The 14,358-nt window shown below is 36.5% G+C and overlaps 1 protein-coding gene across 2 annotated transcripts in view; it reads right to left on the bottom strand.

Moving 5' to 3' along the window:
- Positions 1–14,358, bottom strand: part of LOC112052286 (heparan sulfate 2-O-sulfotransferase pipe) — a 64,702-nt gene that overhangs the window by 1,795 nt on the left and 48,549 nt on the right. For both annotated transcript variants that reach the window (XM_052885762.1, XM_024091308.2), the window contains exons 5-7: positions 11,742–11,898; positions 2,269–2,393; positions 967–1,121 (exon numbers count right to left, since the gene is read on the bottom strand). In XM_052885762.1, coding sequence (XP_052741722.1) covers positions 967–1,121; positions 2,269–2,393; positions 11,742–11,898 — 437 coding nt within the window. The remainder of the gene's footprint in view (positions 1–966; positions 1,122–2,268; positions 2,394–11,741; positions 11,899–14,358) is intronic.

A 14,358-nucleotide genomic window follows, 5' to 3' on the forward strand; every position in this document is an offset into this window, starting at 1 on the left:
AATTTCTTAAAATGCACACAACTGGAAAGTTGGAGGTGCATGCCCTGGACCGGATTCGAACACACCCTTCGGAATCGGAGGCAGAGGTCATATCCACTGGGTTATCACGGCTTCCTACTTCTATACTAAAGACAAACTCGCTGTGTTATATATGTTGCAACTTTCTGTCGTGTAAGTTTGCTATTTGAAATATATAAGGCTCAGTCGAAGTTCAATTATTTCGCTCAATTAACAATATGTTTAACAGTTGTTACAAGGTTGGGATTTTTAGTAAAAGTATAATTGCCTGTCTTACCAACTTGTCAATAAATTAAGCTTAATACATGTCCGACAAGTAAGTATCAATTTGCTTAACAATAGCTGTTGTGCTGTCAAGTTTCACTTGGCGTACTAGAGTTTAAATGTCAAAAAAACACAGATTAATCAATAATAGGCAGATGGAGCGCACGGAACACGACGGTGTCGTACCCGTCACAAATACGAAATTCAAAAACGAATACATTCTCGAATCAGTACGACACGAAGCGTCGTCGCAATTTTCAATATTATTCAAGAAAAATGAAAACTATTGAAATAAGTTGGACTATTTTTTATTGGTGTAATTATTAATTATTATATTAATTTACGTAGTTGTTGTTAGTTTTAAATTTTATAAATACAAATTATGAAAAAAATTCGTTTATGCTTTTGGCAAGGAGACGCGTGACGTTTGTTTTTTTATGGGTAGCACCGGCTTCACACGTTACTTGTAAAGACTCACTTTGGTTACTCTGTGCAAAAAAATAATAATTAAATTATTATTTTTTTTAATGTAGGTAGAGATGGTTATTGTAGCAACATAAATGCTACTTTTTATCCCGGAAAGATCCATGGTTCCTGTGAGATTTGTGAAGAACTGAATTTCTTGTGGACGAAGTTGCAGGTGCTAGTTATGAATATAGTCGAACCCCAAATACGAGTACTCACCCCAATATAATCGGAGTGATCCTTGGAAGAACCGGGGTATGTATCGCTCGAACGCCAGGAGGGTGGAGTTCATGTCCTCGAGTACTCCGACCACGGCGTACTGCTGTTCCACAACACGCTTGGCACGCTGGAGTGCCTCCAGACTGTTGAAAGGCCTGGAAAAAATTACATACATTTTTGAGTGTTTGGATCGTGCCGCGATGCAAAAACCAGCTCATGACTAAGGGCCCCGTATGGGTCCGAAACTAGTCGGGCATACTCCGACCTAATATTACATGAGTTTTAGCCGTGTTTCATAATCAATTAATATGAATAACACTCACGATAGTTTAAATTCTAAAATACATACATGTTATTGGACTATAAAGTTGGCTTTTATTAGTAATAACGTTTGTCTTGACTTGGAGAAACTGGTTTGGACTGAGAGTAATCTAAGTTGCCATTGGATTTACACCCTTTGCTTTAATGTTTTACTTAAAGGAGAATGGCAAGATTGCATGTATTTTGGGACTAGCAGATCGAAGAAGCGTACATAATAGAAACTTATTAATAGTTGTTTATCATTATTTAACTAAGAGAAAAGCAAATAGTAAGCAGTCTCGAAAAGCAGGGAGAAATAAGTTATACCTAAAAATTAGTAGGTACCCTATCTATACATAAATGTGAAAAACACCACCACTGACATACAACTGCGTGATTGCTTCATAAATACTACAAGGCGTTTCAGTCGTAGGCAATAAGTAGTTTATTTTGTTAATAAAATACACTTTTTTTTTCTTTTGATTTTTAAAGCATCATAAAAATAATAGTTTTAATTAATACAAGGGTGAGTGTACGACATTTCAGAGTGTGACTCCCACTTTCGCCAATCTCCTTTCAGTAAACCTGTTTTAAGAATTTTATAGATTTATCAACTATGCTACAAATGTTCGTACTGTAAACGTTCTAGCTAATAAATGCGCTTCCGACGCTTTGACATCCTTTCATTGAATTGTATTTCCGACATCTCCAGAAAAACCACGCAGTTTTCGTTTCCAAGCTTAATCTTAGAAGGAAAACCATTGGGCAAGAGAGCGCCCGGACGTCAAATAGGAAATTTATTATTAGACGACATAATAGTACGCGATTCAAGTGGACAGGGCTTAATCAGCCATAAGTGAAGCGAGTCGTCGATTGATGATAACGATTCCTTATTTTAAGAAAGCCAAACCATGGATTTGTTCATACTAATGAGCAAATACTGTTATGGTCACGTTGTCTATAAAATGGCAAGAAAGATAAAACATAAAAAGGAGTCCTCACGTGCACTGTGGGTCGTGGCCACAGAAGAAGAGTGTTTGTCTGCGATGATCACCAATTCCCTCGTGAGTCTCGCCCTCCAGGTAGCGGCACTCGCGGTCTCCACTCAGCACGCATGTCTCAAAGTCCTGAAACAAGTAAAAATAATAATCAAAACATATAATTGGTTAACTGATTTGTTGCTCGAGTGGTTATGACTTCTCAACATGAGGTTCTCAAGTTCTGCGTCATTCTATGAAGTTGAGCTTTTCCAAGAAATTTCGCAGTGCGGAGCTGGGAAGTTGGTGGTTACACCTCTACACAGGGAGCACGCAGTATACATAATATATACGAGTAAATAAAGATGCTTGGAGCCCGTTGGATCAGCTTCCACCTTCACACAGGAAGTAAAACTATAAGAAATGTAAACAGTAATTGTTATCAATTGTAAATTATAATACTGTATGACTTTTTCAAAAGAGCAACTGTTGAGTTTCTTGCCGGTATCTTTTCAGCAGAACCTGCCTTCCGAACCGGTGGTAGAATCTTTACAAATAGTCAACTGACGTGTCAAAAGTGCTTGTAAACTGAGCCTACTTGAAATAAATGATTTTTGATTTTGATTTTGATTTTGAGTGACTGGTAAGTTCCAAACTATCAATAATTTTGAGAGGTCTAACATTAAAAAAACGTAAAAAAACAAAAAAAAAGTATACAGAGTGTTCCGGATTATTTCCCATAGCCTCTAGGTGTTGACAAGTTCATTTATCTAGCCGAACTGAATAACTATGTTTTTTATAAAAAAAAACCTTATATGTTTTCATAGAAAATTCAAATAATTCTGACTATCCATGTAATACACAATTTATGTATCCTTGCATTTTAAAATACGTAATCGTAGTGGTAGGACTGTCAATATCGACGAGATATTGCAACTGGCACTTCACTAGTAAGCTACTTCATGATATTTAACAATGAATAAGTTTGGCTAGGCCGTAATTTAGGGATGCGATTTATGGGACAATACAATACAATACAATACAAGATCTATTTACAAAAAGCGAAAGCGGATCTATGACTCCGAATGTTGACGTAAATTTAATAAACTAGCTGTAGGATTATATTATTTAAATATAATTGAAATAAATGTATGTATTTACAAAAGAAATATTTTTACTGCGAAAATATTAATTTTAGAAAACATGTTCCTTAAACTTTTTTAAATAATTTTCTTTAAAGAATATAACCCTAGAGTTATGGGAAATACTCCCGAGCACCCTGTATATTATGTATCTATAGCTGAAATTGAATAAAATGCCAAATAGTTGGGGTTTAATTTTTTTTTACGAGTATCTAATACCTGTATATCTGTGACGAGAGAACTTTTTAGGAATAGCTGAAGCTTTTGTGAGAATCATTGCACTCGAGACAAATTGATTTATTTCCATTTTAGTCGTACGGTGGCGATCATTTACGGTCGATCTTTGAAATTATTTCTTATACCGATTTTGGTGCCATTGCGTTTTTTAATCGGCTTTCGTGGAACCAACTTTTTACTGCCTCTAAAAGGACATTACCCTATTTTAAACTGCACAGATATACTCGCTCGTATATTATCGCAGGTTGGACCTGACAAATGCATCACTTTACACAATGTGTTTGTGAAACAAATATCTACAACAAAACAAAAAATTACAGTTTACAGAGATTATTATTTACAGAGATTCTTAGTGGCAAACATGCCTGAAGGCTTTTATCTTCACAAAATAAATAATAATCATTGTACATAATGACGAACGTAGTAGAGTTCTAAATTGAGTTTTCAAAACTTGAAATAAATAATCGTATTTTAATTATTAAATTGTCAACTCCCGCCTGGTGTTCGGCCCCGGCTTGTCAACACCCTAGGTAGGTCTTTATAATATTAGTGTAGATAGATAACCCCGAAACTTTACGTCCCCACAAATATGCTCCTCCAATAGGCAGGTAGGTACATTTGAACTATAAACCTAAAGTTAAACCTGTCTGACCTGCTAGCTTTAAATAAACACAGACGGGTTAATTTACTAGTATAAGTATACGTATATACAAAAAAGTAAAGAAATTAGTTTTTAAAACATATAATTAGTCCATCACATTTTTTTGTTCTGGTAAAACTAATTTATTTTTTGTTTACCTCGTATAGTGTTATAGTGTTATGTTAGTGTGTGTATAAGAACAACGTATGTTTTATACACACACTCAGTCCAACAATAGAAGAATAATTACGTTCTTCAAACAGACGTTGATCGTATTAATTATTTTATCCGATGAAATTTCATTATGATACTTCTGATTAAAGTATCAGGGTCACTCCCGTCAGTCTTCTGTCAGGGATAGATGTAAGATAACTTGAATAGAATTCGTTTTTAATACCTTGCAAAGGGGACTTCAAATTTCTTAACGGGGACCACCCTAAATGAAGACTGCTAGAAAGAGCAGTCTATTCGCAAAATATATAGATGGTATTTGTCCAAATATGAGTTAAGGCCGTAAAAAAGAAAATAAAGCTAGAGCGATTGGTTTTTCAGGTTGAAGTTCAAATTGATAAAGAATTTTTCACTTTAACTTAAAAACAACAAAAAAAATCAAAATTCAATTGATTAAAAATATCTTTATAATGTGACAATAAAGAATCTCACAGTAGCTAACAAATTTTGCAGTTTCGGATTAACATTAAACAGTCAGACGAAGATTAAAATTAAAAATAACTTATGTGTCGCTACTTATTAAATAGAAATCTGATTAGTCAACATATGTTCAATCAATCTATTCTCTAACTTATATAATTGAATTAGGTAATTTTATAAACTATAAAGTATGTAATATACTTATTAAATTACCCAATTCTAGATACTCGTAGAAAATATATCCATGAAAATTTCCATGAATGATAACTACTGCCAATGAATGAATACTATACATCTCGCAACAATTATCGATTTCTCTTGCTGGTTAGATCGTGAAATTCGATTCAAAGATATGTTCGTAATAACCGGGCACGCGCGCTGATTGAGAGGCCGCTAGTCCGAGACACAGCTGTCTACATACAGCCAAGTATTGTAGACAAGTTATGAGATTAACTTGGAACATTTAGATTATAGAAGTGGCGACGTTAATGGCATTATATTACTTGGACAAACATGTTACAAATACTTGTTCTAGCTAACTGTATTTTTTTTTTGTATTTACTTGCTATAATCTTTTTCAATATGTATTCCAAAATAAACAATCTATATAAAAATTCATTTATTTCAAGTAGGCTTGCCGTGGAGACCCTTGGGCCATGGAGTCGCAGTGCCAAAAAATATTTCCGTACTATTTCACCGCGGCTTGTTGCCTCGATTGGTGACAGAAGGGCTGGCTCATTTTTTGCGCAAAGGATCAGCCTGGCTGTCCAGCGCGGAAATGCAGCCAGTATTCTTGCCACCATTCCACGTGGGCATGATTTGTATAGTTATTAGGATAAGTTAGCTTAAGTTCCTTATTGTATTCTTTCTCAGTAGGCTTAGTTTACAAGCACTTTTGAGACGTCAAATTTGACTACTTGTAGAGACTCTACCACCACTTTCTTTTATTTATAATAGATGAAACTGGAAGGTGATCTAATGGCATCCAAGTATCTTTAACATTTAAGAAATTCATCAATTGTGTAGGTAAATGTGTGATACATGTTTTAAACACATTGTTTGGACTTACTAGAAGAATAGAAAAAGGATTTATTTACTCTTTGGAGATGATAGATATCACTAACTTATGTCCGTTACTAGTTTCTATTTCGACCTCTAAATAAAAGGAAGGAGTATGTTAGGATTGTGTACTACAATAGTCCAGCGGACAGGAATCGAATCTATGACCTTTCGGTAGTGAGTCCGGCTACTTAATCGTGAAGCTATTGAGGCCACATTATTTGCATTAGAGCACAGTATTTGAATAGTTTCAAGTAATTTTACTGAGTAACATTGTCACTTGGACTTTTAACAATCATCAAAAACAATTATTCATCGTGAATCCTTCAACAAAATAATACTTCTATTCAATAACTTCATATGTCTCAAAAGCTTTAGGATCAAGAGCCGACTTAAATCATAAACTATTTACCTACACACTCATAGACAAGCGTTTCGCTTGGTTGGGGAAAGGGTATATTTATCATGATTAAATGGTATTTAGGTATATTTTTTTAACCGACTTCCTATAAGGAGATGGCTTTTTGTTTTTTATATATTTTATAAATATGACGGATTTCCTCGTTCCCTTCCAATAAATTGGAAAATATTGTGTTAGGAGTGGGAACGACAATAGCCCAGCGGGCGGGGCATACCTTTCGGTTATGACTATTGATTTTGAATAACAACAGATATACGCTTTACCTTTAGCTATCTTAAAGTAAAGCTATCTCATATCTCTAGGTATCTTACAGTAGGTACAGTTGGTTCTGAACTATTAGTTACCTGTCACGGAGCCTTCACAAGCGTCACGTAATCCTCTACAAATATTATCCTTTCAAACACCATCAATCACATGTCATAATACACGGTAATATTATTTCAGCGGTCGGCAAGCAACGTTTTGATCGATTATTATCGCCTTAACGCCCAATTTGAGTGATCTATTTTTTTTACGGGACGGCATTTCACGATCAATAAAACCAATTTGTTGTCGCCGAAATGATCCTCATGTTTTTACATAGCCTAAAAAACTTGGCGAGCAAGTGAGGGTTCGCTGCACTCGAGCACGTAAAAACTGCGGTTTCTTCTACACTATGTAATACATGTGTTGCCTTGTAATTAAAGGACGTTAATGTGATATACATTAAGGGCTGTACTTTAGAAAAGAGAGCAGTCAGATTCACCTCTCGGTAAATATTTTAATGATTTTAATACATACTTGTCGTTCAATCTAAATTCTATTACGATACATGATTCTGGAGACTCCGATAATAGCACATAAAATTATATGAAGTATGAAAACCTGAGATAAATCCGTCCAACGGATGAAAAACGCCAGCAAATAGTACGAAGTATGGATACTTGAGAGAAATCCATCCAACGAATGAAAAACTTTGCACTTTACAAAAAAGAAGATAAGGTAAGGTAATTATGCGCGAACACACATAAAAAAAAATATATATACGGTCGAATTGAGAAACCTCCTCCTTTTTTTGAAGTCGGTTAAAAAATACTGTAGAACGGGACTATGGATAAATCTACTACCTACAGTCCTACTCGTATATAATTTTCTTGGGTTTACATTTGTAATGTGTTAGGTACACCTGAACGGATCTGTATGAAACTTTTCACAAAACTAGACTATAGCCTGGAATAGCACACAGACTATCCGATCACGATATTCGTATAGGAACAAGATCTAAGGTGAAAAGGGGCACAGCTAGTAAAATAAAAAAGGTCTATAAATAAACATGAACAGCACGAAGCGCGAAAAAAAAGAGAGAGCACAAGGCAACCGCAATTTGTTCCATTACGAGTAAGTGAACAAAAAGCTAAGTAAACAAATAGAATAATAACAGACCGTGAACAAATCGGTTACTCTTCAAATACGTATTTATACATATTATCCGGAGCAAAAACGCAGGCATTTACAGTGCGTTCGATCGCATTTTGACGGCCTCCGTGGCGCAGTGATATGCAGTGGACTTACAAAACGGAGGTCCTGGGTTCGATCCCCGGCTGGGCTGATTGAGGTTTTCTTATTTTCTCCAGGTCTGGCTGGTGGGAGGCTTCGGCCGTGGCTAATTACCACCCTACCGACAAAGACGTACCGCCAAGCGATTTAGTGTTCCGGTACGATGTCGTGTAGAAACCGAAAGGGGTGTGGATTGTCATCCTACTTCTAACAAGTTAGCCCGCTTCCATCTTAGATTGCATCATCACTTACCATCAGGTGAGATTGTAGTCAAGGGCTAAGTTGTACACTGCACAAGTGGTGTGGGAAGTAGCAAAGTAGACAGAGATGTTGTGTGGTCACGTTAGTCCTGCCGCCTTTCATGACGCTCGTCCTGCGCATCACTCCCTATTTCGTCGATTAATTATGAGTGCGAGTCAAATTACTAATACGAGGGTCGCGAATAGAGCAGACAGCAAAGATTTTACTATAAAGCCGGATTTATATTTGTCTGACGTGTCGTGTCGTGACGCGTTAGAACAGAATCGGTATCATACATTTTGTATGGTAACGTTTACACTTATGTGTTGTGATATGTCGTGATGGCCATGCGTCGCATACAAAATGTATGAAACCGATTCTGTTCAGATACGTCACAACACGAAACGTCAGACAAAATATGTAAATCCGCCTTTAGATATGTCACTAGTGCGTCGAAACTGAGGCGAACAAACGTGCTTAATTGTCTTAAATTTCATTTAGTGGTAAAGTAAACAGCGAAAGTTATTTAAACAAATATTGTCTGAATTGTCGATTTGCGTTTTCAGAAAGCCCAAAAACTATTTTACATAAATATAAAATTTAAGTAAACACAAAATTTGTTGTAACAATTTAAGTAATAGTATAAAATCCTTGGCAGTCAGGACAATATCGCTACAGCGCGAGGAGCATTGAGGTCGCCATTGACGGTCAATTATTCTCACGTTTCTGAAAAGCAAACGACAGTACCCACGCGGCATACTATACAAGTCGTGTACGCAGTGACCAACACACGATCAATTTATAGTCGTGGGTGCTACAGAAACGTGAGAATAATTGACCGTTTGTGGCTAGCGTTGTGTGGCTGCGGCATTACGCGTGTTTTTTCGATCTGTTCGTTGCGATCAGCGCTACATATTGTTAAGGATCGTTCCATCAACCTCTTTGTTTTTTTTTATAGGAGATTTTGAAGCTTGATTACATCTCGTTTCACGGTAGGTTATGTTATACTATGTGATTACTAAAGTTTGTGTTTTTATTCAACTACTAGCGGACCCGGTGAAGCTTCGGTTAGACTTTTGGTGACTTCTTCCATATCTTTACCTACCCTACACCAACACTACTCCTACCCTACCTAGAACTTCAACAACCATTTAAAAAAAAAAATGGCCAAATTGGTAGATCCAGAGATTACCGCCTACGACCTCACAACACCACATTACAATATTAGTATAGATAATCACTAATATAAACTATAATTGTCCTCCTGTTGTCTTCTATCGTTGGAGAGAGTGATGTAGTCGATCATGAATGGGTTGCAGGTGTATTGCAATTAGCCCAGATTTTCTCTCAAGAAATGCTAATTCCTTCTGCGAATGAACACAGCAAATAAAAGAGAATAACATCTAGTCGTATACCAATATAATAGAAGAAATATTTGATTATTTGTTTGCATTGAATAGGCTCCGAAACTACTGAATTGATTTGAAAAATTCTTTCACTGTTGTGAAGCTACACTATCCCCGAGTGCTATAGGCTATATTTTATCCCCCTATTCTTATACGAACGGGAACTACGCAGGTGAAACCGCGTGGCGTCTGCTAGTTTATTAATAAAACAAAGAGTTCATAAGATTTGAAATAATTACGATGATACGGTAGATATTTAGAGAAATGCTAATAATGTGCCTCTGTTAAGTGTGAAGCATCATAGACTAAGAGCCCGTGAACCCCAGACCTTCGTCATTTAATAAAAGCTGATAGTTTTTCAGCTCATACTCCTCCCATAAGTAAGTACGGTAGCCAATTATGGAGTTTGATCCTTGGTGGCTTTGGGAGGTAACAGGTTTTAAGGATCCAGATTCTGAACCGTCTTAATATAAAGTGTAACTTTTTCATGTTTTTCTCGGCATTATGAGAAATTATATCCCCAGTCGCCAGTCACTTAGCTTCGAGGCAACCCGTCGAAAAACAACTATTTAATTTGAAACTTCAAGAATCTCTAGCGAAGGGTTCCAAGAAGCCAAGTGTCTGGCAAATGGTGATATAATATAGTATATTATACCGAGCCGAGATTGCCTAGTGGATATGACCTCTGTCTCCGATTTCGGAGGGTGTGGGTTCGAATCCGGTCCGGGGCATGCACCTCCATCTTTTCAATTGTGTGCATTTTAAGAAATTAAATATCACGTGTCTCAAACAGTGAAGGAAAACATCGGTAGGAAACCTGCATACCAGAGAATTTTCTTAATTCTCTGTGTGTGTGAAATCTGCCAATCCGCATTGGGCCAGCGTGGTGGACTATTGGCCTAGCCCCTCTCATTCTGAGAGGAGATTCGAGCTCAACAGTGAGTCGAATATGGGTTGATAATGATGATTATACCGATAAAAATATAAAAAAATATACTTTATACTTTAGACGATTGAGAGTCTGGATCCTTAAAACCTGTTACCTCCCAAAGCCACCACGGCCCAAACTTCATAATTGGCTACCGTACTTACTTATGGTACGAGCATGAACTGACAAACTTTCAGCTTTTATGAAATGACGAAGGTCTGGGTTTCACTGGCTCTCCGTCTATCAGAGACGCGTGACGGATCGTTCGCCCATTGATCTGTAAATTGACTGCGGCTGATCAACAAACGAGTAAATGGGAATGAAAATCACAGCGTGAGTGTAATGATTCTTCTCTGAAACCCCTTGTAAGCGGACGTTAATTGTATCGTTATTAAATGTACTTAGATAGAGCTTCTAATTTCAAGACTATAGAGTTCATTTTAGTAGTTTTCATCCATATTCATATAACACTCGTACAATGTCCTAGGAGTAATAGCGTTAAATATTTTAATTTATATGAACTTTATACCGGCATAAGTAGCTTTTACGCTAGGTTTTTTGAATCATTAAAGACGTTGTATTGTTTGGCCATCTATATAAAACTAAAAGGTTAGAAGATTCAATGACAATGGAACTATTTTACTTGTCGGAGGATTAGATAGTAGCAACATCTTACATTTATTAGGTGGCGATATCTGTTAGAAACGTCAAGGAGTACGTGTCGTTTATCTGTCAGTTGTTTGTCTGTGGACATCTGTCAGTTGACGATCCAGTTGAACGCCATAGAGTACATTGAATATAGGGTATTGAACGCTTTAGCTGGATCTAGTCAGTTTAGCGGTGAGTGAAGAAATGGTGAGTCAGTTATCCGTATAGTGAGGTCATTATAATAATAACAATGCATTGTAAGTTAGTTTGCTGAAAGGCGACACGAGTGGAGAAGGCGAGTATTAGTTAACTTTAAAAGGGCCCTTTAACCCTGCCACTGGCGATTGCCAGTCCGTAATTTCACTCGTGGCTCGTGACTCGTTACGTCATACTCTTTTAAATTACCTATGGTATACTCTAAGGTACAACTTGAAAGTCCAATATGATGTCACTGATGTCAGTAGAGAATGTATGTGTAGACGAAAACATCCCAGCGACGTCTAAGTGGATTAGCCAGTAAATAGTAGTCAAACGAAACTGTAGTATTTGTGGAATCGTATGTATGAGTGTTAATTTTAATTTTTTCTTACTTTTTTCAGCCAGGCAGGATCAGGCAAAGGCAGGTCTGGAAAAGCTCTCTTCCGTTCGACGTAATACCACGGAGCCCTGATGTAGTAGTACCAAGATATAACTCGCTCCACTGGGTCCCGAACCACATTTACGTATATGGGAGATGGATAGCCGAATCTGAAAATTATTAAAAAGACAATTATAATAAAAAGAAGAACAGAAATTGAGACTATAATACTGAGAAAATAGAACTGTAAGATTATATTTAACGCCTCCATGATCGTCCGCATTCATCATTAGCAATCCATATTCAGCTCACCATTGAGCACGAGACTACTCAGAATACGGTTAGGTTAATAGTTCACCACGCTGGCAAAATTTGACAGGCTTCATGTACGCTAGGAGTTAAGCAAAATTGTTTGGTTTTTATTCTCATGCAGGTTTCCTCGCGATGCTTTTCCTTCAACCATGAATGATGACGATGATGACGTGATGATATCCCAATAACTGAAAAACTAGAGGTGCTTGCCCCGGACCAGATTCGAACCTACGCCCTCCGATTCAAAGGTAGAAGTCTACTATTACGGCTTTCGGTGTTCCGTATTACCTCGGCCAATTATAAAATATATCCGATCAAGATCCATAGATTACCAACTACAACACAACATAACTTTTACCTTACCTCCTACCTTATTTGGATGTTTATTTCATTATTTTATTACTGAACCGATTTGGTTGAAATTTAAAAGAAAAATAGACAACACATAGACTTTTTTATCCTGAAAAAATCCATGGTTTTGAAATAACATTTGGAATACTTTTATCCCAGTAAATGAGTTCCCGTCTGTTAAGGGATGAAATATCTAACGATTAATAGCATAATATTTCTGTTCCTTGTTACTTCTGAACAATGGCAGTAGAGCACGAGCGGTTGTCGAGGTAATTATTCGTTTGTATAGAGAGTGACTGTGTAATCATCCGTATAATTAATGATGAATTACTACATTAATCATGTTGAGGTAGCACCACACTGAACGGATTAAACAATATTTATTTTATCACACTAATATTATAATGTGTGTACCAATTAAGAAAATCTCAATCGGTCCAGCCGGAGATCGAACCCAGGACTTCCGTTTTGTAAATCCACCGCGCATATCACTGCGCCACGGAGGCCGTCTATTTTATTTAAAATATACAACGAAGTTATAGGGGGTCGAAAGTGGCTTGAATTGCTTCAAGAAAATAGTACTAGTAGTACTAGTAGAAAATAGTACTAGTACTAATAGTATGGCTTTGCCTGTTTTTTTTTTACTTTTGCTCGACTTGCGATAGATAGACAGAGACAGATGCCTCAAACCTATAATCCACTTTTCAAGATCGAGCTTAATTATTAATTACTAAATATGTTAGCTTTAAACAATAATATTTGTGATTGGATTACCATTATGTGTAGTGTCGCTAATAATTATTCCATATAGAACTGACACGTATGATTGATGCTTGCAATTTTGTTTTTTATCTCTGCTATTAGAAATTAGTTTGCGTTTGCTCTTAATAGCATAGTCTTTTTATAACATTAAAGAGAAAGTGTTGTATTTTACTTAAATTTACCGTCGTATGTTTTTTTTTCATATTTTTTATAACATGTGCGAAGACCTGACCGCAATCTTTTATGATGGAAAGCGACGTTTTAGAAGATGCTAAGAACTATGCATTTTTTGGAGCGTTGGCTTTTGAAATGTTGTATCCTATTCATTCGTTGTATGGTTTTGAGTAAAACCAAAAATGGACGCAAGACGTTTCGTGTTAATGTATGAATATATAAGTGTATGATGTATTTATATATTTAAAGATATTACGACATTAGGATAGCTTGAGCCGTGATTGTCCAGTGGATATGAGCTCTGCTATGGGTTCGATTCCGACGTGTCTCAAACGGTGAAGGAAAAACATCGTGAGGAAACCTACATACCAGAGAATTTTCTTAATTCTCTGTGTGTGAAGTCTGCCAATCCGCATTGGACCAGCGTGGTGCACTATTGGCCTAACCCCTCTCATTCTCGAGAGGAGACTCGAGCTCAGCAGTAAGCCGACGATGGGATATTGATGATGATGATGAGGTTAGCTTGATAAGTGACAAATAACACTTTGATAAAATTTCGTAATTAAAGATTTTAATCAGTAGGTTTACATTTTTTAAAGCTTCATCAATGTTCTTAAGGATAGCAAAATAAAATCTAGTCCTCTAGTTTTCCTATGTTTCCTATGTATCCTAGTCAAAGCTCCAGATTAAAGTGCCTCTTCACAATACACGCCGACCTGAGGTCTACCGCCTTGGTCGTAAGCTTCTTGGATGAACAAAAAGATTTTGGATTAAAATATTTTGGTCGAAAGCTTTTTGGATCAAAATACTTTTGTCATAAGCTTATCTCGATTGATTAAAACGCCTATCGAAACAATAACGGTTGACTCAACATTGTACATGACGTAAGGTCAAAGTAATTTGATACTTTTCTTATTCAGCTTTCACCAGATTACAATGATTAATATTGTTAATCATATCGTAAATGTCATAACGCAGGCAAAATGGAGTATAATCTGAATTTACAACTGTGGTAATTGCTGTTAAAATAC

This window comes from Bicyclus anynana, chromosome 15 (genome assembly GCF_947172395.1).
Source record: "Bicyclus anynana chromosome 15, ilBicAnyn1.1, whole genome shotgun sequence".
In the NCBI taxonomy this organism is placed as follows: domain Eukaryota; kingdom Metazoa; phylum Arthropoda; class Insecta; order Lepidoptera; family Nymphalidae; genus Bicyclus; species Bicyclus anynana.